Genomic DNA, 25,143 nt, shown 5'->3' with positions numbered 1-25,143 from the left:
TTCGAGGGTTAAAGTCTTCTTGGACAAAAACCCGCGTGACTCTTTGTTCAAAAATAACTCGCCAGGTAAGTATCATAAACATTATTGAGCAAGTGCCAAACCTAACCTAAAACTTGATTTGCGTAGGTCACAAATGGTTGCTACTTTTTCTTGGCCGTCACAAACAGCTAACTATTCGAATTCCGGAGAGCATTTCTATATCCAGCGCTACCTTATGTGAGTTGGACCTTCGGAACTGGTTTGAACTTATTCGTAAATACGCGACGGATCATAAAATCGAGGATATTTTCAAATACCCGTGACGTGTTCTTAATGGCGATGATCGTTTGTTTTCGATCCCATCACAAAAGCTGTTGTTGCATCCAAAGGAAATCGAAATGTTTATTTGGTCCAGAAAGCAGATCCCAAAAAGAACGTAACGGTACTTTTTACGTTCGTTGCAGAAGGCTACATGTTTCCGCCTGATGTTATTTTACGATATAAGCGGCAGTCGAAACAGATTTTGATGAGCTTCGATCCGCATTGGGGCACTGAGTGGTCTGAACGAGGATGGTTGGATGGTTCTCGCCATCATGGCGTACATACAAAACATCTTGCATTTTTCTCTAATTAGTCGAAATGTGCCATACAGGAGTTGATGCTGCAGAGCTGTGTTACGAACTTGGCATAATCCTCGTTGCATTGTACCCGAATGCTATACATATAATGCAGTCGGCAGACGTTGCCATCTTCAAACCTATAAAGAACAGTTGAGCCAAATGTTTTGACGAGTGGAAAACGAAGAACGAAGGTAAAGTGTTCACAATTGATAATTTTTGCAAGGTGATAAAGGACGTTATCGACCTGGGTGTGTCGAAAGATATCGTTCGATCAGGTTTCCGCAAGTGTGGGCTCTATCCGTTTGACGCCGACGCGTTGGATTATACGCGATGCATTTCTAAAGGTAGTCCGACACTGAATGTTTCTGAGTGTTCCTCAAACACATCCACATTTGAGGAAACTGTACCTGTTAAACTCTATCACATAAAGGAAGCTCTCAAGCTGGTCAACGCTACCATGATTCAGTCCATTGATCAAGACGATTCGAACGCGATAGAAAAAGCTCTTTTGTATGTGTACAAGACGATTCTGTCACCGTACAACTCGGATAACACACGTAATACCGATCAGGGAAGGGATACGTTAAATGAGGTCGATTTGAACGTTACAATACAGGGAGACATTGTTGCAGAAAATGGATTCGAATATGATCAAGTTATCATTCTGTGCCGAACACGCATCAGTATCGGACGTGTGATCGGTGATCGCTCCGATAGGATATAAAACAAAAGACGTGTGAACAAGTGTTGGCATTGTTTGCCTGGTCGAGTGAAATAAATCCGGGTTCAAGGTCGCGCCTTTGTGCAACTGTTTCGCATCGTGACTACCAGCTAGTGCGTAAGCTGATTTGGCTGCTGGCTGAATTGCGCTACAGCAGTGGACGAAACACAAAAGAGGAAAAAGAAGAAGCCATCAGTTGTCAGTGAGTTGTATCGCTGTGTGGAGTATTCTCACACCTGGCTCGCTGCTGGTGGCTGTTTGGTGCTGCTGTATTGGTGCTGCTGGCTGTAACGGCTGCAACTTCGAACGATCGGACAACCAACCTTACTGGAAGGGAGAAGTAAAAAGGTACGTGCTCTTGTCGGCGCTAGTGCGCTAGACTTAGCGGGATGGATGTAGATCCCTCGCCTCCCGCGCCACCATCCCCGAACCCCTCTGACCCTGACCCTTCTGTTACCCCCTCCCCTGTTCATTCTTCAGTCCCCCCTCGCCCCAGGCTTTACCCAGACGGAGCCCAGGGCAGCTATACTGTCTATTTTCGGCCAAAGGCGGGACCGAAATCGAAACAGTTGAACCTCTTGCAGATTTCTTAAGACCTGACGAAGGAGTACAAGGGCGTGACCGAAATTTCCAAGGTCCGGCCTAACAAGCTCCGTGTCATGGTCAGTAACCTGAAAGAGGCCAACGATATAGCTTGCTCTGAGCTCTTCACACGCGAGTATCGCGTTTACATACCCGCACGAGACGTGGAGATCGACGGTGTCATAACCGATTCGAGTCTGTCCGTCGAGTGTATACTGGAAAGTGCCAAAGGGTGCTTTAAAAACAAAACCTGTCCCGATGTAAAGGTGCTCGACTGCAAGCAATTGCGGTCAGCATCGATCATCGGTGGCAAAACAGTATACACCCCGTCAGACTCGTTTCGAGTTACGTTCGCCGGGTCAGCGCTACCAAGCCACGTCTCGATCCACCGGGTTCGTCTCCCTGTGCGATTATATGTGCCTCGCGTCATTAACTGCCTGAATTGTAAGCAGTTAGGCCACACCGCCGCCTACTGCTGCAATAAGGCACGTTGTGGCAAGTGTGGGGAGAATCATGCGGATGATTCCTGCAGTAAAAATGCTGAAAAATGCATTCACTGTGGGGAGAGTCAGCATGAGCTCTCGACATGTGCGGTGTACATGCAGCGCAGGGATAAAATAAAGAGCGTTCGAAGCGTTCTTACGCTGAAATGCTGAAGAAGACCGTTACCACTTCTCCCAGTACATCAAACCCTTATGATCTGTTGTCCTCTGATGAAACCGATTCTGACGATTCACCAGCGGGAACATCTTACGCCAATCCTGGGGAGTCTAGAAAGAGGAAAAATATTTCCTCTCCCAAACTTCCCAGAAAAGGTCCTAAGATTTCTCAAAGTGAAATGAAAGTTACAAGCAAACCAAACAGTGCTGCGGAAAAACCGAAGCAAACTCCTCCTGGACTTGCAAATTCAAAGTCCCAGAAGGAGTTCCCAGCACTGCCAGGAACATCTAAAACCCCAGTTGTTCCTTTTGCACATCCAGTTGATGAAACAAACTCTGGATTAGTGAAATTTTCTGACATTGTGGCCTGGATTTTTGAAACTTTCAATGTACCCGATCCAATTAAAATTTTTCTTACAGCATTTCTCCCAACAGTTAGATCGTTTTTGAAGCAGTTGACTGCCCAATGGCCCCTCCTTGCAGCGATTGTATCCTTCGATGCCTAATTCAACTGCGTATATGAAGGATTCTATCTCTGTCTTACAGTGGAATTGTAGAAGTATTTTACCAAAAATTGATTCGTTTAAAGTTTTGATGAATAAAAACAAATGCGATGCATTTTCCCTTTGTGAAACTTGGCTTACTTCAAATATTGATCTCAACTTCCATGATTTTAATATTATTCGCCTTGATCGAGACACCCCATATGGAGGAGTACTTCTAGGGATTAAAAAGTGCTATTCTTTCTATCGTATTAACCTCCCCTCGATTCCAGGCATCGAAGTTGTCGCATGTCAAATGACAATACAAGGTAAAGAGCTCAATATATATTCCTCCCAGAGCACAGGTTGGGCAACGGCTGCTCTTTGATTTAATAGAACTTCTTCCCTCGCCACGTTTGATTTAAGGAGACTTCAACTCTCATGGCGTGGCTTGGGGTTCCCCTTACAATGATAACCGCTCCTCTTTAATCTATAACCGTTGCGATGACTTCGACATGACTATTTTAAACAACGGCGAAATGACACGTATCCCGAAACCTCCAGCGCGCCCAAGCGCTCTGGATCTATCCTTATGTTCGACGTCGCTACGGTTGGATTGCACATGGAAGGTAATCCTCGATCCTCACGGTAGCGACCATTTGCCTATTCTTATTTCAATTAATAACGGGTCAACTCGCATGCGACCATTTGACATTCCGTATGACCTCACACGGAATGTCGATTGGAAGTTGTACGAGGGAATGATTTCAAAAGCGGTCGATTCGATTCAACATCATCCACCACTTGAAGAATACAACCTCCTCGCGGGCTTGATTCTCGACGCCGCGTTGCAAGCCCAAACGAAGAAATATCCCGGCGTAACGATCAAAGAACGGCCTCCCACTCCGTGGTGGGACCAAGAGTGCTCCGATGTCTACACGCAAAGATCCGACGCGTTTCTGGCCTACCAGAAGGGAGGTATACCCGACGACTATATACGGTATTCGGAGCTTGATACCAAGCTTAAAAGCTTGGCCAAAGCAAAGAAACGCGGATATTGGCGTCGGTTCGTGAACGAGACGTCGAGGAAGACATCGATGAGCACTCTTTGGAACACAGCCCGACGAATGCGGAATCGCGTAACGGTCAACGAAAGCGAGGAGTCTTCAAGTCGGCGGATATTTGATTTTGCCAGGAAAGTATGTCCGGACTCTGTTCCTGAGCAAAATATTGTTCGTGATGCGTCTCCGGGCCACGACGCGATAGAATCACCTTTTACGATAGCAGAATTTTCAGTTGCCCTCCTGTCCTGTAACAATAACACGCCTGGGTTAGATAGAATCAAATTCAACTTGTTGAAGAATCTACCCGGCAATGCCAAGAGGCGCTTGTTGAACTTGTTCAATAAGTTCCTGGAGCAAAACATTGTACCGCAGGATTGGAGGCAAGTGAAGGTGATCGCCATCCAAAAACCAGGGAAACCAGCTTCTGATCACAACTCTTATAGGCCGATTGCAATGCTATCCTGTATCCGGAAATTGATGGAAAAAATGATACTCCGTCGTTTAGACCACTGGGTCGAATCAAATGGTCTACTATCAGATACTCAATTTGGCTTCCGCCGTGCCAAAGGGACGAATGATTGTCTTGCGTTGCTTTCAACAGATATTCAGCTGGCGTATGCTCGCAAAGAACAAATGGCGTCTGCGTTCTTGGACATTAAGGGGGCTTTTGATTCCGTTTCTATTGACATTCTTTCGGGTAAACTTCACCGACAAGGATTTTCTCCAATTTTGAACAATTTTTAGCACAATTTGTTGTCCGAAAAGCACATGCATTTTACGCACAGCGATTTGGCAACTTTTCGCATTAGCTACATGGGTCTTCCCCAGGGCTCATGTTTAAGCCCCCTTCTTTACAACTTTTATGTTGATGACATCGACGAATGTCTGGCAAATTCATGCACGATAAGACAACTTGCAGACGACAGTGTAATCTCTGTTACAGGAGCCAAAGCTGCCGATTTGCAAGGACCATTGCAAGATACCTTGAACAATTTGTCTGCTTGGGCTTAACAGCTAGGTATTGAATTCTCTCCGGAGAAGACTGAGATAGTAGTTTTTTCTAGGAAGCATGAACCTGCTCAGCTTCAAACACAATCAATGGGTAAAACGATTTCTCAGGTTTTGTTACACAAATATCTTGGTATCTGGTTCGACTCTAAAGGCACCTGGGGTTGTCACGTGAGGTATCTGATGAAAAAATGTCAACAAAGAGTGAATTTTCCAATACAATAACCGGACAATGGTGGGGAGCCCATCCAGAAGACTTTATAAGGCTTAACCAAACAACGATATTGTCTGTTATTGAATACGGGTGTTTCTGCTTCCGCTCCGCAGCAAACACACATCTGATCAAACTGGAGCGAATACAATATCGTTGTTTGCGTATCGCCTTAGGTTGCAATCGACCCATACGATGAGTTTGGAGGTCTTAGCTGGAGTACTACCATTGAAAAACCGCTTTTGGAGCCTGTCTTCTCGTATTCTTATCAAATGTGGGGTCTTGAACCGTCCCGTGATTGAAAATTTTGAAAGGTTAATCGAACTTAATTCTCAAACCCGTTTTATGACATTGTATTTCCATCACATGTCCCAAAATATTAACCCTTCTTCGAATATTCCAAATCGTGTCGACTTATCAAATACTTCTGATTCTACTGTGTTTTTCGATACATCCATGATAGAAGAAACTCGTGGAATCCCGGATCATTTACGCGTGCAGCAGATCCCCAAAATTTTTTCCAATAAATATCGAAACATCAACTGCGACAATATGTACTACACTGACGGATCACTTCTTGATGGGTCCACTGGCTTCGGTATTTTCAATAACAATTTAACCGTCTCCCATAAGCTCGATAATCCTGCTTCTGTTTACGGCGCAGAATTAGCTGCAATTCAGTACACCCTAGGGATTATCGAAAAAATGCCCACGGACCATTATTTCATCTTTACGGACAGTCTCAGTTCCATTGAGGCTCTCGGATCGATGAAAGATGTTAAGCACTCTCCGTATTTCCTGGGGAAAATACGGGAACATCTGAGTGCTTTATCCGAAAAATCGTTTCAGATTACCTTAGCGTGGGTCCCTTCTCACTGCTCAATACCGGGCAATGAGAAAGCGGACTCTTTGGCTAAGGTCGGCGCAACAAACGGTGGTATTTATGAAAGACCAATTGCCTTTAATGAATTTTTCGCACTTGTACGTCAGAATACGATCATCAGTTGGCAAAATGCTTGGACCAGAGGGGAATTGGGAAGGTGGTTACATTCCATAATCCCCAAAGTATCGACGAACCCGTGGTTCAAGGGGTTGGATGTAGGTCGGGATTTCATTTGCGTGATGTCCCGGCTTATGTCCAATCACTTTAGATTTGACGCGCATCTCCGTCGTGTTGGGCTCGGGGAAAGTGGTGTCTGTGCCTGTGGTGAAGGTTATCACGACATAGAGCACGTTGTTTGGTCCTGTACACCGTGACGCCAGGTCTAAATTAATAGCTTCCCTGCAGGCCGAAAGTAGGCAGCCGGCTGTTCCTGTTCGTGATGTCTTGGCGAGCCGTGACCTACCCTACATGTCCCTTATATACGTTTTCCTGAAATCCATCCACGCCCCAGTTTAGTCCTATTCCCTTCCGCCTACATCCAACCAAACGACAAGAACACGTTAAGACCCCGGATCCGGAAACAGCAACTAGACCCGCACGATACTCTCAGGTCCCGAGGGAGACAACCCAATATGCCAGTCCGTAATATCTTGGCCCAGCAGCGGAACATATTCAATAGGCTGCTTACCTATGGCGATAGAAAACCATCAAACAACAAATCAGTGCTTTTAATGCAAAATATTCTAGCTTTAAGTTAGATTTAGTTTCAGCTCGTAGTCGGCAACGAGGATAAAAAATTTGCTTTTAGTTATTAAGATACTTTAGAAAGTAAGCTACCAGCTATAATTGGCGCCGTTAAACAATAAATTGTATTTGTGCCGTGTCAAATAAATTATAGATGAAGAAAAAAAAAATGATCAAGTTAAAACACCTGACCTTCATTGCAAGATAATGTTGATAATTTCAACAATCATGTGACTTACTTAAGGCCACAGCTTGATGACAAAGACCAGTACGCATTGGAGTTGACTAATAAATCTTTCTGTGAGAACTTGGAAGCTAGAATTCAATTAGAAACAAGTACGCAAATTTCGTAGACTGCAGAATTCTTTGAACGGGTTGACAATGGTTCTATCGTAAAACCAAACGACGAAGAGAATGTTTTTAAGGGTATACCTAACAAACATTGAACAACCGAATCGCAGAGACAGTATTTCGACATTTTTTAATGTTCCTCCTACACCGAGACGTAAAAACGTTTATCGAAATTATTCTCGAAAGCGTCATTTTGTTCTGACGTCAGCGTCAGATTGAAAAAAAGGAAAAAGAAAAAGAACGTCTGGTTTTGCAGAAGGAACAAAATATGCAAGAACGATCAATAAGGAAAGAGTTGAAAAATTGAGAGAAGAAAGAACGTTCATTAAGTAGACAGTATGTGAAGTAGAGAAAGAACGAAAAATAAGCGAACTGGAAATATGATACAGATTTGCAAAAATATACTGCATCCCGACGGGTAAGTATTTCTAAGTATTTCTAAGGTAGATATATACGTATTCCCTCTGCTGTTCTGTTATACCTAGTTTTAAGTATAGGGGAGAATGTGCTACCGTCTGCCGGGGAGAGATTGTGCCAAAAAAGGACACGTTTTGGTTCCTTAGCTTGTAATGCACACATTTAGGCAATGAGTTTGATCCAAATCACGTCAATACACACTTAAATGTTTAGTCAACGACTGCCGCAAGTATGGTCAAGTTACAATAAACTATAATTTTGCTAAAATTGAATGAACTTTGGCCTATACTCACCCCTTCTATGGGGTGAGATTGTGCCAAAAACAAAAATTTTAATTTAATACCTGTTAAATGAACAGTAGTGTAACTACGAATAAATCACATGAATAACATGATAAAACAGTTAGTATAGGGACGACCATAAACAACGTGGACTATTAAGGGGCCGTAGGGGGTTTTCCAGAAACTACGTTTCGTATGAATTATAGAAAAATGTATGACTGGATCAAATCAATATCTGTAGTAACCAGTTATGAGAACGTGGCTCATGGACAGTCTCTAAGCACATAGTAGCGTCTCCAGATAGCTTAGAAAGGGAAAACGTTAGGACATAAAGCCTGAGAAGACTTTTTGTTTCAATTATTATGTGTCATTGACCACTGTATATTCCATTGGAAATCTCAAAACCGCTGGGAACGTACCCACAACCCTCCTTCCTTGCTTTAAAAATCAGCAGTTTATATAGAATAGGTGTACAAAATTTTGTTACATACCATAAGTAATTTTAGTCGTTGTAGATTTATATCTGGCAGTTGTTGGCTTACTGTTCACAAGCATTTAGTCATTATTTCAAATAATACCATAGCTAGACATCATACCCTATGTAAACAATGCAAGTGTTTTGGTGTAAACTGATATAATTTTGTCATGAATGTGAATTCCGCACACTGTACCGTTCATTATAACTTGGCACAATCTCATCCCCAAAGGGCTCGAAAAGTGTACGTTTTGTAAAAACATTATTTTCTGAGCCATCACAGGTTCAATGCATAATATTTCCTCAATACATTGGAGACGACATCCCAACGTACCATCTGAGCAGTAAGTTGGTTTGGTTTGCACGGAACATTTTTTGGTAACGTTATTTGCACTTGTTTTTCAGCCTGTTCTTTGAATCATTATTTAAATAAAAAAGTAGGAGGGTGGTATTCAAGACACGACCGCATGACGTTGACTACCGTATTCTTAAAAAAAAAATATTCCATTGAAGCAAATAGTATAGGGAATTGCAACGCTTCTTTTACAAAACTTCTGTAACAAAATTTCGAGGCTCCAAAAGGTACCAGTTTCCGATTATTTTCGTCCAGAATTCCAGCCATTTTAGTATTTTGCAGTAGCCATTTATTACTAACAGCCACCAGCATAACGGGTGAAACCGGCACGAGATGACCGGTACTATTTTGTCTTTCCTCCTTTCAGCTGCTAACACCTAGCGCTGTCGTGAAATTAACATCAACATGAACATGCATTTTTGCAAGGTTTTTTTTCCGCTAGCAACAGCAATTGTAAAACATAAAATTCAACTAACCGCTTCTATTATAAAACTGCGAGGCACCAAAAGGTGCCAGTTGCCGATTTCTTGTTTACTGGTTTCCGTCCAGAATTCCAGCCATTTTAGTACTTTGCAGTAGCCACCAGCATCACGGATCAAACCGGCACGAGATGACCGGTACTATTTTGTTTTTCCTCCGAGCGTCCGTATGTATCCGGTACGGTTTAATAATGAAACTGATGGAGTGAAATGTTCGAACGATACGTTTTATACCAAGGCTTCGTCAGATAAATAGAAAGAGGGATGGGCTACATAGATGATGAAATGGCAGAGACAAATGTTTCTTGAAAGCTGCGCCGGCCGCTGTCGTAATATTAACACCAACACAAACATGCATTTTTGCAAGGTTTTTTTCCGCTAGCAGCAGCATTTGGTAAAACAGAAAATTCAATTAGCCGCTTCTGTAACAAAATTTAGAGGCACCAAAAGGTGCCAGTTGCCGATTATAGTTTCCTGGTTAGTCCGTCCAGAATTCCAGCCATTTAAGTGTTTTGCAGTAGCCATTTACTACTAAAGCCACCAGCATTACGGGTGAAACCGGCACGAGATGACCGGTACTATTTTGTATTTCCTCCTTTCAGCTGCTATCACCTAGCGTCCGCATGTCACTGGTGCGGTTTTGGAATCAGAATGATGGGGCGCCGGCCGCTGTCGTAAAATTAACACCAACAAAAAGATGCATATTTGCAAGGTTTTTTCCGCTAGCAGCAGCATTTTGTAATAAAACAGAAAATTCAATTAGCCGCTTCTGTAACAAAATTTCGAGGCACCAAAAGGGGCCAGGTGCCGAATATATCCATTTTTTTGGTCAGTCCGTCCAGAATTCTTTCAAGATAGCGTCCGTATGTAGCCGGTACGGTTTAGTAATGAAACTGATGGGGTGAAATGTTCGAACGGTACGTTTTATACCAAGGCTTCGTCAGATAAATTAAAAGTGGGATGGGCTACGCAAATTATGGAATGGAAGAGACAAATGTTTCTTGAAAGCTGCGCCGGCCGCTGTCATAATATTAACACCAACACAAACATGCATTTTTGCAAGGTTTTTTCCGCTAGCAGCATCATTTGGTAAAACAGAAAATTCAATTTGCCGCTTCTGTAACAAAATTTAGAGGCACCAAAAGGTGCCAGTTGCCGATTATAGTTTCCTGGTTAGTCCGTCCAGAATTCCAGCCATTTAAGTGTTTTGCAGTAGCCATTTACTACTAAAGCCACCAGCATTACGGGTGAAACCGGCACGAGATGACCGGTACTATTTTGTATTTCCTCCTTTCAGCTGCTATCACCTAGCGTCCGCATGTCACTGGTGCGGTTTTGGAATCAGAATGATGGGGCGCCGGCCGCTGTCGTAAAATTAACACCAACAAAAAGATGCATATTTGCAAGGTTTTTTCCGCTAGCAGCAGCATTTTGTAATAAAACAGAAAATTCAATTAGCCGCTTCTGTAACAAAATTTCGAGGCACCAAAAGGGGCCAGGTGCCGAATATATCCATTTTTTTGGTCAGTCCGTCCAGAATTCTTTCAAGATAGCGTCCGTATGTAGCCGGTACGGTTTAGTAATGAAACTGATGGGGTGAAATGTTCGAACGGTACGTTTTATACCAAGGCTTCGTCAGATAAATTAAAAGTGGGATGGGCTACGCAAATTATGGAATGGAAGAGACAAATGTTTCTTGAAAGCTGCGCCGGCCGCTGTCATAATATTAACACCAACACAAACATGCATTTTTGCAAGGTTTTTTCCGCTAGCAGCATCATTTGGTAAAACAGAAAATTCAATTTGCCGCTTCTGTAACAAAATTTAGAGGCACCAAAAGGTGCCAGTTGCCGATTATATTTTCCTGGTTAGTCCGTCCAGAATTCCAGCCATTTAAGTGTTTTGCAGTAGCCATTTACCACTAAAGCCACCAGCATTACGGGTGAAACCGGCACGAGATGACCGGTACTATTTTGTATTTCCTCCTTTCAGCTGCTATCACCTAGCGTCCGCATGTCACTGGTGCGGTTTTGGTATCAGAATGATGGGGCGCCGGCCGCTGTCGTAAAATTAACACCAACAAAAAGATGCATATTTGCAAGGTTTTTTCCGCTAGCAGCAGCATTTCGTAACAAAACAGAAAATTCAATTAGCCGCTTCTGTAACAAAATTTCGAGGCACCAAAAGGGGCCAGGTGCCGAATATATCCATGTTTTTGGTCAGTCCGTCCAGAATTCTTTCAAGATAGCGTCCGTATGTAGCCGGTACGGTTTAGTAATGAAACTGATGGGGTGAAATGTTCGAACGGTACGTTTTATACCAAGGCTTCGTCAGATAAATTAAAAGTGGGATGGGCTACGCAAATTATGGAATGGAAGAGACAAATGTTTCTTGAAAGCTGCGCCGGCCGCTGTCATAATATTAACACCAACACAAACATGCATTTTTGCAAGGTTTTTTCCGCTAGCAGCATCATTTGGTAAAACAGAAAATTCAATTTGCCGCTTCTGTAACAAAATTTAGAGGCACCAAAAGGTGCCAGTTGCCGATTATAGTTTCCTGGTTAGTCCGTCCAGAATTCCAGCCATTTAAGTGTTTTGCAGTAGCCATTTACTACTAAAGCCACCAGCATTACGGGTGAAACCGGCACGAGATGACCGGTACTATTTTGTATTTCCTCCTTTCAGCTGCTATCACCTAGCGTCCGCATGTCACTGGTGCGGTTTTGGAATCAGAATGATGGGGCGCCGGCCGCTGTCGTAAAATTAACACCAACAAAAAGATGCATATTTGCAAGGTTTTTTCCGCTAGCAGCAGCATTTCGTAATAAAACAGAAAATTCAATTAGCCGCTTCTGTAACAAAATTTCGAGGCACCAAAAGGGGCCAGGTGCCGAATATATCCATTTTTTTGGTCAGTCCGTCCAGAATTCTTTCAAGATAGCGTCCGTATGTAGCCGGTACGGTTTAGTAATGAAACTGATGGGGTGAAATGTTCGAACGGTACGTTTTATACCAAGGCTTCGTCAGATAAATTAAAAGTGGGATGGGCTACGCAAATTATGGAATGGAAGAGACAAATGTTTCTTGAAAGCTGCGCCGGCCGCTGTCATAATATTAACACCAACACAAACATGCATTTTTGCAAGGTTTTTTCCGCTAGCAGCATCATTTGGTAAAACAGAAAATTCAATTTGCCGCTTCTGTAACAAAATTTAGAGGCACCAAAAGGTGCCAGTTGCCGATTATAGTTTCCTGGTTAGTCCGTCCAGAATTCCAGCCATTTAAGTGTTTTGCAGTAGCCATTTACTACTAAAGCCACCAGCATTACGGGTGAAACCGGCACGAGATGACCGGTACTATTTTGTATTTCCTCCTTTCAGCTGCTATCACCTAGCGTCCGCATGTCACTGGTGCGGTTTTGGAATCAGAATGATGGGGCGCCGGCCGCTGTCGTAAAATTAACACCAACAAAAAGATGCATATTTGCAAGGTTTTTTCCGCTAGCAGCAGCATTTCGTAATAAAACAGAAAATTCAATTAGCCGCTTCTGTAACAAAATTTCGAGGCACCAAAAGGGGCCAGGTGCCGAATATATCCATTTTTTTGGTCAGTCCGTCCAGAATTCTTTCAAGATAGCGTCCGTATGTAGCCGGTACGGTTTAGTAATGAAACTGATGGGGTGAAATGTTCGAACGGTACGTTTTATACCAAGGCTTCGTCAGATAAATTAAAAGTGGGATGGGCTACGCAAATTATGGAATGGAAGAGACAAATGTTTCTTGAAAGCTGCGCCGGCCGCTGTCATAATATTAACACCAACACAAACATGCATTTTTGCAAGGTTTTTTCCGCTAGCAGCATCATTTGGTAAAACAGAAAATTCAATTTGCCGCTTCTGTAACAAAATTTAGAGGCACCAAAAGGTGCCAGTTGCCGATTATAGTTTCCTGGTTAGTCCGTCCAGAATTCCAGCCATTTAAGTGTTTTGCAGTAGCCATTTACTACTAAAGCCACCAGCATTACGGGTGAAACCGGCACGAGATGACCGGTACTATTTTGTATTTCCTCCTTTCAGCTGCTATCACCTAGCGTCCGCATGTCACTGGTGCGGTTTTGGAATCAGAATGATGGGGCGCCGGCCGCTGTCGTAAAATTAACACCAACAAAAAGATGCATATTTGCAAGGTTTTTTCCGCTAGCAGCAGCATAAACATCGGAAACAGAAAGTGACAACAACAATAACAACAAAGTCAGATCGATTGTATCCGTTAGTGTCGACTGTGCTTGGGAAGAGAGGTAGTGATTGGCTGCGCGGTATGATTTAGACAATCGATATTAATTACCAATTTTTCAATAGTGTATCTCAAACAATAGTTTGTTTTTGTTACATAAATTTAACCGTAAAAGAATTTCTGATCGATTGATGCCAAAACCTCGAAAACCTGATTATAGATGACTGCAAAATAAGCGCTCAAAACCTGACCACTTTTCTCTGGTTTTCCCTGGTTGAATTACTAGATTTTTAAATTCAGGGGCCTAACTTCGATATAGACGTTAGTCAACGTCAACAGTTCACTAATTTTATCTATATTCTATTTCAAGTTGTGAATAAATATGTCATGTTTCATACAGTATTGAGTTTGAGGCATTAGGTTCTGAAAATCTCAAGTAATTTAACATACAAACATTTCCCGTTTTGGCTCAATCTAGAAGTAGAAGTATATTCACTTTCCACTTTCCGAACTATTTGGCGAATCCATAATCGATAAACGCAATTTCTAATCAATATTTTGACTACGTAGATTGCAACTGGATGAATGGATCTTGTTGTGTTTGAGTGAGTTTTTTGGATAATACTGTAAGAAGTGATCAATTTCTCGCCATTTCATGGCAACTTTTTATGTTGCAGATTTGTGCCGCCGTGTCGTCTACCATTTCATTTTTATTTCATTGAACAAATCATGTCCAAACTTACCTTTGAATAAATGCGAGAGATTATTTCTCTGTCACCTGTTTCACTCCAAAAAAAATAGTAAAAACCAACTTTTCGAAACCACTGATGAGAGAAACGAAACTTTTTTCTATCAGTAGATTCAAATTTGCTGTTAATTAATCGATGAAAAATCGAACATTCCTTAGAGAAAAACAACATTCTTGATAGAAAACCTCTTTTGAAATAGAACCTAAAGCTGCAATAGCCAAATTTTAAAATTGTGCAAATTCTGTTCTCATCAAATTACCATAAATTAGATTGTTACCATACGGCTAAACTTTGGTAGCATATTCAAAGCCTTTGGCTTTTATTAAGTATCGTGTGGCAGCAATGTAAGATTGGGTTGCGAATTTGCATAAAATCCTCGACTCACTGAATATTCCACAAGTACAAACGCTCCAAGAACAGAGGCAATCTCATCTTGCTTGAGACACGTCCTTCACAGAATTCGCGCGAGCGAGGATAAATTCGCGCCTGCAGGCTGCACTTTCGAAATCACTTTTGTTCGGAAGCGGAAGGCGCTTGGGACGGCATAGTGAGGGGTTAATTTGAATATTCATTAGTTCTGTTCCGACATAATGAGGATGTTGAATGGTGTACGCGAAGTTGGAGGATAATTACATAGAGCATGCTAGCTGACGTGTTTTCGTTGTGTATGGCCCCAATTATCTAGTGATTGAAATTAATACGCTTCATCAATTTATTTATTCCCAAGGCTCAGTTTGCTTTGAATGCTCAGACAGTAAGATAAACCTTAACAACCTTTTCTTTTGAAGACCCGAAATGAGCTTTTTCAACGCCCTGTGGCTGATGACATTAAAAAGAAATGTATCCATAAGAAACCCTTCCGAAGCGTACTGAAGCCAAAGCGTATATTCGAACAGGATACGCAAAAAAAAATAAAACTCGAATAGACCATCAAAGCGAAATGTTGACCATCAAAAGAAGCTCTGGTGAGGGCATCTTTGATGTTGACGGGTTTTATATCAGCAGCTCGTGCAGGCTGTATTTTACGCACATCGAACGGTGAGGCGTTTTCAGCCGTTCGAACATCTCAACCCTTCGAGAGGTTTCGCACACTTGAAGGATGTCTTTTGCTAGTTCCTAGAGTGAGGCCGACCGAACGATGAAAGGCGGTATCTGATTGAAGAGGGGCAGAAATTGGACTTGCCTTTCGCAGCCATCCACCAGAGGGAATCAGGGTTTCGGTACGCAAGTTGATTTTAGTCTTTCGAGCAGTCAGTATCTTTTCAGCGGTAACCGATAAAGGCACTTGGAATTGAATTCGAATTTAATACAAATACGTGTGAATTGTGGCTCAATTCGGTGCTAACTAACTGACATTGCTTGCGGCTGGTTTGATAGACGAAGGAGCAACCAACCAGTCGAAGAGTGAAAAAGCCAAATTAATCTCTGCTCTAGGAAAACAGATCCCTTCAAGAAGTACAGTGTCACGTATGAACTTCATTTACATCTAAATTGAGTGAAGAACCAAAGTTTGGCACACGACGCTAGGGTCGGTCGAGCTGCTCCTGGGAAACATGACAATTAATTCCGCTTTATGGATTTTGGGATTTCGTACCCGCCGGGGGAGGGAAGAAACAATTTCGTGATTTTTTAGAGTTTCGTCCTTTTCGTCGAGGTTCGTTACCAACGGCTTCTAGGAAGGAATAAAGCCGTTGATCTATGACCGGAGGACAAATTTTCAATTACATATTGCCGCATTACAAATCACTTGGGTTTCCATTTCGAGTAATTCCACACTGATGTTTTCTGATGTAGAATAAGTACACTTGAGCTTTGATTGGTGAAGTTGTGCAGGAAATGGTGACACATTTTCGATAAACGTTAACATTTTTTAGTGAACTGTTTTCTGGTGCGACTCATCCGCGAAAGTTTCTTTCCACATTTAACACATCAAACAGCTGTGGAGCTTCAAATCATTGATATCTACATTTTTCTTATTTTCTTCCAAATGAAAATATTAAATTGCATTAAAGTTTTCTGACATATTTTACACTTCTTTGTAATTGTGGAGTTTGATCTAGTCCAACTGCAACACTTCTAATTAAATTTTCCAATAACTACCACACAATAATCGATGAGTGAAGCTATGCGGTAAAAATTGTCAAAACTGTCCGATCCAGCAAAACTCGCACCGTCATAGTGCACCGCTGCCCACATTTGCCAAATGAATGGATTCCGTTGAGAGGCTTCACCCGAAAGGGGTGAATATTTGTAAATTCGAAACATGTATTCCTGCATTCAATCTCCAATTGAATTCCGACGGTGACTCTGACACGCCACCTACACGCGCTGTTCATTTGAAGCCGTCATTCGCACTTCGGAAATACTGAGTAAAATAATTGTGTATTCCTAGCCGGATGATGATAACTGATGATGACACACGAACGGTGCCGAAAAAAGAAACATTCCATCCGGAACTGAAATTTTGTCAAATGACACTAATTATTGTACAAAAAGTTTCACCACAGCTTCAATTACACGAAATTCCATTGTGTAACTCTTCTCTTGTCGGTATTTGCACTCTCTGGAATGCAGAGCTGAATACCACTCTTAAAAATGTTGGAGCAGTTTTTGTTGTACGGTTCGCAAATCTTTCACAGAAAGCTCTTCTGTCGTAGAACAGTATACTCTTCGTGAGTCGGAATAATTGAGATAAAGAACAGCGAACTTTGATATTTTTACTGCCACAACTTTGAACGTTGAGGATTTCACCTGAGCAGGAGTTTCAACTGTTGCTTGCTAGCTGCGGGTGGCACAGAGAGACAGAGAGAGAAAGAGCGAAAGTTGTTCATTCTGTAGTGTGTCTATCTGGGTTCCGACCTTTTCTTGAATAGCATCATAATTAACGTGAGTTCGAAGGTATGACGGAGCCTGCAACCGGCTTTTGGAGGGAAAAAATCAAAAAACTCTCATGTGGGTGGAGGCAAAAATGTTCAGCTCATTTCGACAACGCAATGCCCCGTCAGAAATACATTCAACATTTTTGAATTTTTTAACTCAATTCAGTATAATTTTTACTAAATTTAATACTCAAAATAAAAACCCTTCAACGCTATCAACTATAAATTCTCAAACATAGAAAACAATTGTGCAATGCTTCTTTTTTCCTTTGAAAGGATTTTAACCCCAACCCTCCTACGGTGCTGCTACATGGTTCCCAGTCGAAGGTACACTAATTAGGAAGCTTTCGGGGAAATATCGGCCATTGTTGATTTGTTCACCCGACCTTTCAACCCGAAATAATGATTATGGTTATGTTCGAAAGGCAGGGTAGCAAATAATCGAATTTCGTCTATACACAAAACAGACCCAGCTCAGCTCACCTGCGGCACCGTAGATTTGGAAGCTCTTCTTCCGCAGTGACGTATTTCCCGAGTAATTGGATGTGGTGTCATCTAGATTGAACGCCGTCACTCCTGCCTGTTGAGTCAAAGGAAAAGAAGAAAGAAAAATCAGTGTCAGCATAGGAGAAAAAAAAACACGGCAATGCACTTTTTGTCTTTCGCTTGACTTTATCTATTTCATTTTTCTTTCGTTCACCATTGCTCCATGATAAGATCGAATTCCCGCACCGAAGAACAAATCCTTGTGAAGTACACTACAAAATCAACCTCCACCTGGAGAAGCTCGAATTTCAAATGAAACCTCCTTCAGTGCTGCTAGAATGTTTCCTAGTCTTCAGCAGAGAGATTTTAAATTCACAAACTTTCACTGAAGTTGGGTCGGCTGCTACCGACGACTAGATGAATTGGCGTAAAATCTCTCAGCGATGTTATAGAGTGAAGCTAGCTTCTCCTGCAGGTTCCGTAAGAACAACCAGAAGCCATGTGCAAAAGCGAAACCAGCTTGGCACGCTTAAATTTGCAATTCATCTTCATGAAAATTCATAGAACATGACTCGATTCATTTTTTTGTGTTTCATTCCTCCTCCATTTCGTCGCACTTTATCTACGAGTTGGCATCGCAGCGTAGCGCAGGTTGGTAACCAAAAGCAGGCAGCCTGGCGACGACGACAACGGCGTGTTTTTAGGATAGCAAACGAACAATTCAGGCATGCCCGAGCACAAGCGGAAACAGTCGGAACTTGTGCATTGCGGTCATTATTAAGCCAGTACGCAATGGGACTTTCTTTCAAAGATAGTACGGGAAATACTTTTGCAAAACGATGGCATCAATTGTGGGTGCCCGGCGCATTTAATAAAAAATTCCGAAATTTACCATCATCTCTGCACATGGGCAATCGGTGCTCGGTTTAGTTTCCATGGAAACTGCGTTGTTTGGATTATGAAAAACTTAAAATAATATCTCTTCGTTGAATCTTTATACAGGATAACAATCCCAAACATACAGTATCGAAAACTTGAAAATGATTTTCAAACGAAAATACAAAATTGTTGGATTAGCCAGCGCAGGCTCCTAATTTAACCGTATCGAAAATCTATGGAAGATTGTAAGAGTCGTGGTTGCCAAGCATCATCCAAAGAATAAAACAAACGTAACAGGCAGGCGTGCTATTCCAAGTTCAATTCGTGAAAAACGGATGGCGAACATCCCACGAATATTGAACTTTTCGAACGATTTGTAGAGAAATAAATTTGGGTTGAAATGTTTGTATACATATTTTAACAGAGTATTTATTTTCGCCACCTTAAAAACACTAACTCACGCAGAAATCATTGTACTTTTCTTAAATCTTGTTTCTTGTTGGAAAAGGCTCTTCTAATTTTTTTTTTTTTGCTTTTATTATTCACACCAACTTTTTTTCAGTTAGTTATATCTTTTTCTACATTTGTTCTATTTTTACGTTTTCTTGCAAGTTTTGCTTTCCATCTCCATTTTTTTCTAATTTGTACTTTTGTGTTTTTTGCTTATTTTTAACTAATTTCAATTCTCAGCCATTTTTTCCAATTTATTTCTTTTTAAATTTTTAAGCCTTTTATTTTTCTTTCTTCTATTTTTTTCTGTGAATTTCTTTCACTCTGTATTCCTTTCATATACTTTTTGTTTTTCTCTTCTTTTTTAATTACAAAGGTGAGTAAACATATTTTTGCTCTGTGTTCAATTTTTTCATCCATATTTCGTGTTTTTGTATTCTTTTTATCTTTCGTAACTAATATTCTCATCTGTAAAACTTTTAATTTTTTCATCATTTATTTAGGAATTTACTTTAAGTTTTATTTTGCTTAGTTTTTCTTACACCTCAATTATTTTTCTACTTCCGCCAATTCTATTCATTCATTTTGTCTCTTTGTTTATAATATTTTTCTCCTATTATTTTTTCTTTGCTTCTTTTTCATAATTCCTTTCTTTTTATCTTATCTAGTTTTCGTTATATTTTAAACTTCTAGATTTTCATGATTTCCCTATTTTTTTTAATCTTGGATAATTCTTCTATTAAACTTTTTCTTCAAATTTATTTCTTCAATTCTTCGATTCCTTTATTGATGGCTTATATATTTTGATTACTCATCAACTTTTTGTACTGTTTTATTCCTTTCCTAAATTTTAGTTGTCTTATTCTTTTTCAATTCTTTCTGTGCTTCTATATTTTCTCGTTGTTCGATTAACCGTAACTTGTTCTGTTATTTTTCTCGTCAATTATCTCTTAACGTTGCTTATATTTAAATTACCAAATAGATTCCGTTCCCAATATTTAACGTTTGTTAAATTCATTGCGGCCTTAAAGCTACAATTTTTTTCTGTTGTTAACAAAATTTTACATGTCATATCTGTATTTTTTTGCTCCATTCTCCTATTCTTCGGTTTCCTTTATGTTTCGTTTACCTCTGAATTTATTTTGTTCATTTATTCTATTTATTATACATTTTCTAACGCCTCTAATGCTTCTCTAATATTATCATTTTCATACTTTCATCTTGCTTATTTTGTCTTTCATCTATTCTTTATTATTTTATTATCGTTATTTTCCCGATCTCCTAATTTTTAATTATAATTTTTTTCTCTGCTCCGATTTTTTTTTGCAAAACCTGTTTAATATTTTCGTTTCGTTATTTTTCTTATTTCTTTGTTTTCTTTTATTCATAACTCCACCTTAACTTTCTTATTTTACCCATCTCTTATTTTCCTAAATTTGACATATTCTTACATTTTTCTTCTGTTTTTATAATTTCTCTTTCTTATTATTTCATATCCATCCTACTCGCCATCAGTTTATTGTTGTATTCATTGTATTGCCTCTTTAAATTTATTTTTTTTTGTTTTCTCTAATCCCTTCGTGTTTTTCTGTTGATTCCTAATTGTTTCTGATATTTGGCGTTTCATTATTTATTTATTTTTTCAATTTTCAGGTCTCTTGTTTTTCTTCCCTTATTTTTTTTCTATGAATTTATTCTCCTCTGTTTGTTTTCTTTACTATTACTTTTTTTTTCATTTTTTTGTTGATGTTATCTAGTTTTTCTCTTTGTTCATTCTTTTTTCATCCGTATTTTGTGTTTTTGTTTTGAATTTTTAACCTTATTTTCTTTTCACCCAACATTTCTTTTCCTTCTAATTTTTGCTCTTTTCCATTTTTTTAATTCTTTGCTTCAAGTTTCCTATTTTTTTATTAGTTCTTCCTATGGCTCAATTATTTCTCTTTTCCCGCGTATTCTATCCTTTCATTTTTCCTCTTGATTCATAATATTTCGCTCTCATTGTTTCTCCTCCTGAACTTCTTTACTTTCGCCTCTAATGCTGTCTTCTCTTTCTTTCCTGTCTTCGTATCTAATTTTCGGTTATGTTAACTTTTGAACTTTAAAATTTTTCTATTTTCCCATCTAAAAATCTTAGTTTATTTATTCCGTTGAACTTTTCTCATAATGATATTTTCTCTTTTCCTCTTTTACAGATTTTTATTTTTTCACTTCATTTATCCTTAATTTTGCCATTTTCATGTCATTTTCTAATGTTTTATTTATACTTTTCTCTCTGCACCGATGATGTTTCTTTGCAAAACCTCTTAATTTTTAATATATTGTGCTTTTCTCGAATTTGGTTTCTAATTTAATTATCTTCCAATTATTTGTTTTACTTGATTGTTTTATCTCTCTCCTGTTATTTTAATTTTTTTTCAATCAGTTTTTTCTCAAAATATATTATTTTTTTTATATTTTGTCAGCGTATTCGTAATTTTTCTGTTTTATTATTTCGTTTTCTCTCTGTTATTTTCTTATTCCATTCACTTTTTTATCCTTTCCTCATTTTTTTCTTTTTTTCAAACCTTTAATGTTTGTATCTTAATATTTAGCGGTTTTTCATATTTTATTTCTTTTTCAATTTTTGTGTCGATTTTTTTCTTCCTTTATTTTCCACTGTCAACTTCTTCTTCTTCGTTGGTTTCCTTTACTTGTACTTTTTTTTGTTGTTTTCTTTTCTCTTATTTTTTTTTTAATTTATCTTTTTTTTTCCTTATGTTCATATTTTCTCATCCATATTTTGTGTTTTTCTGAAATCTTATTCCTATTTTTATTTTCGTCTATTTTTCTTCAATTCTTTGCTCTTAGATTTTCTTTCTTCGCTCTTCCTATACCTCAAATATTTTTTTTCTTCCGCTCATTCTTTTCTGTAATTTTGTCTCTTTATTAGTAATAATTTTCCTTTATTATATTTTCTCCGTAGTTCAACTTTACCTTTCTTTTTTCTTATCTTATTTTGGTTTTGTTATCTTTTGAACTTTAAAATTTTTCTTTTTCCTGAAAATCATTGATATTTTCTCCGCTAATCTTCTCTCTTCTTCATATTTTCTCTTTGACTTTTTTGCACATTTGTTTTATTCTTCGATTTGGTTTTTTTCTTGCCTGTGATTTTTTCACTGTTGCTTAAATTTTCTGTTTTATGTATCCATTTTTCAGCCTCTTTATTGTTTTATTTTTGTTTAAATGTTCTATTGCCTCATTTTTTCTTTTAATTTCTTTTTGTTCTTAATTATTTTCGCTTTCTATTTTTTTATTTTGGTTTATTTTGGTTTTCCTGATATTTCTTCCTCTAATATATTCTTTTATATATTTTTATATTATAATGCCTTTTCTGCCCGCTCTCTAATACTATATTTTTCATACTTTTATCTTCCTTATTTTTTTCACTTCGTCTATTCTTTATTTTGCGACTTTCATGTTTGGGTTTAAATATTATCACTCTCCCTAATACGTTATTTATAATTTGGCTTTTTTCGCTATAATCGCTATGACTGTTTAACGGCGTCGACTTTTTTTTAAATAATGTTCCTATTTTTTTTCTCTTCAAAATATCTATTTATCTTGATTGTTTTCCCTATTTTTAATTTTTGTTTCATTTTTTTTAGTTATTTCATTGCATAGATTTATTCTATTCTCACATTTTTGTTCTTTTTCGTATTTTTTTTTATTATTTCGTTTCCTCTTCGATTCTTTTAGTCTTCTGTTATTTTGTGTTTTTTGCTTCTATTTTTTTTTGTTAATTTGCCACACCATTATTTTACTCTCATTATTGAATATTCTCATAAACTATCGTCAAAATTGAGGTGTTTTATTCTTGTGGTATTTCTTTTGTATTTTGTTTGTTTATTGAATCTAATATTAAACATTTTTCTCTTACTCTCTTTAAATTTAATTTTCAGGCTGCGGTTTTTTGTTTGAAATTCTTCATTCTCTGTTTGTTTTTCTTTCGTGTTTTTCTCAAACCTTGTTTCTAATCATTTTAACTTGTTTTCTCATATTTTTCGTTCTTTTCTTTTTTGTAAGTAATTATTTTATTTCTTTCAAGTATAGTTTTTCCATGTTCTACACTAACTATATGCACGGTGGGACAATCATGCTTGGAACGGCATTATATCTCGATTACTTCTATTCTTATAATTCTTTCATCTATTATAGTTTGATGTATTATTTTCAGTTTCGTTATCTTTTGTGCTTTTAAATTTTTAAACTTCTTCCATATACATATTTTCTTTTTTTTTAAATTTATTTTTCTCTTTAGTTCCTTTTTCATTTATTGTCTTAAATTGGTTGTTCGTTTTTGTTCTTTTACACAACTTTTTCGATTTTTCTATAAATTTTCTTTTTTCCAACTTTTTCTGATGTTCATTTTTTTTTTAATTTCCCATTGCTTTAATATATTTTCAATCTTGTTTTCCTCATTTGCTCTTTATATATTTTGGTTTGCCTTAACGTTTCTTGTACCTAGTTTTTCCTCATCATTTTTCTGAATTTTTAAGGAAACAATTCAGTACATTAGGCAGACAATGTGTGCAGCAAGGAAAGCGAAAAATAAGCGAACTGGAATTATGATACAGATTTGGAAAAAAATACCGCATCCCAACGGGACTTGAACCTGCAATCTTCCTGTCTCCGGCACGGTGTTTGGCCATTTAAACTACGGGAGACTGTACTGTTCAACAATCTATATGCGTATCACATTCCACTGCCGACTTATTCTATTGCTCATTTCTAACTACACACACTGCTGTGCAAGCGATTTTTATAAGACTGAAAGGAATGTCTCATCACACACAGAAGAATCAGCTGATGCTGATAACTAGACCTGTGTGATCGAGACCAAAGTTAGTCTTGCTTGCAAGTGCGACACAACAACGGAAGGTGCTCCGTAGGGTTAATTTTTTTCGAACTAAATTTCTATTTTTAACAACGGCATTTACCCGTTAACGTTTAAGTTCATATAGATTGTGGAACAATACCACCGTCCCCCGTAGTTTAATTGGTCAAAACGCCATAACGGAGACAGGGGGATTGCGGGTTCAAGTCCCGTCGGGATGCGGGATGCGATTTTTCCAAATCTGTATCATATTTCCAGTTCGCTTATTTTTCGCTTTGCACACATTGTCTGCTCAATGAACTTGAATGTTAACAAATAAAAGCCGTTGTTAAGAATAGAAATTTAGTTCAAAAAAACAAGTAAGTAATACAAAAAATAAGCAAACCAAAATCTTTTAACCTTGCTAATTTTTTATATTACTAAATTGTTTTTTTCCTAAGTTGTTGTTGAAATTTTTCTGTCCTTATTCATTTTAATCTCTTAGTTAGTTTCTACCCCTAATGTTTCCTTTCCGTTCATTTTAAAATTTGCACTCTCTACTTTTTTCACTTTTTAACCTTGCATTACTTTTAACTCCTTCTTATTTTTTTTTGTTTGATTTGTTTCTCTTTCGTTTTTGTTTCTGATTCCTTTTTATACTCTCTAGGTTATTTGTTCATTTAATTGCCATTTAATTCCAATTTTTCCTCAATTTTCTTCTTTGTCTTTACTTTTCTCTCGTCATTATATCTTGTTTATTTTATCAATGTCTTTTTCACTTTTTTTGATAATTGTTTTTTATTTTAATCTGTCTTTCATTTTATTTAAAATTAATTTTTCGTTCTCAATTTTTTTTCCATTTTTTATCCGTCCTTAATTTCATTTTCTTACTTATTTTTTCATTTTATTCAATTCATTCTCGTCCTCAATTTTATTCATTCTAAAATGCATTTCTTTCTTTACCGTCTGAATTATTCTGGATTAATTCAAATCTTTTCCTCAACGGAAAATTTAATTTAAGTCTCTAAAGGCTTTACGCACTTCCGACTTAGCTGGGAGTAACAAAATTCACAGGAATGGTTGGAAATCTGGAATCTTTCATACTTTTCTAGTTTGAGCTCTAGAGCAATTCAGTGTTGACAATTAGTCAACAGAAGCAAAAAAAAATTCGCTTGAGTTCAAACTGGAAGAAATGAAAGATTATGGTATATAACCATTCTTGTGAACTTTTGGTGCTTCTAGCCAGTGCAGGAGTGCGTACAGTCTTCAGAGACTTGAATTAAGTTTTTCCGTAAGGAAACGT

The 25,143-nt window shown here is 38.4% G+C and overlaps 1 protein-coding gene across 1 annotated transcript in view; it reads right to left on the bottom strand.

Moving 5' to 3' along the window:
- Positions 1–25,143, bottom strand: part of LOC129729790 (adenylate cyclase type 6) — a 358,700-nt gene that overhangs the window by 139,175 nt on the left and 194,382 nt on the right. The window contains exon 4 of the mRNA XM_055688611.1: positions 17,657–17,753. Coding sequence (XP_055544586.1) covers positions 17,657–17,753 — 97 coding nt within the window. The remainder of the gene's footprint in view (positions 1–17,656; positions 17,754–25,143) is intronic.

This window comes from Wyeomyia smithii, chromosome 3, assembly GCF_029784165.1.
Source record: "Wyeomyia smithii strain HCP4-BCI-WySm-NY-G18 chromosome 3, ASM2978416v1, whole genome shotgun sequence".
NCBI lineage: Eukaryota > Metazoa > Arthropoda > Insecta > Diptera > Culicidae > Wyeomyia > Wyeomyia smithii.
The sequence above is the reverse complement of the archived record's forward strand: the minus strand, read 5'-3'. Positions and strand labels throughout refer to the sequence as shown.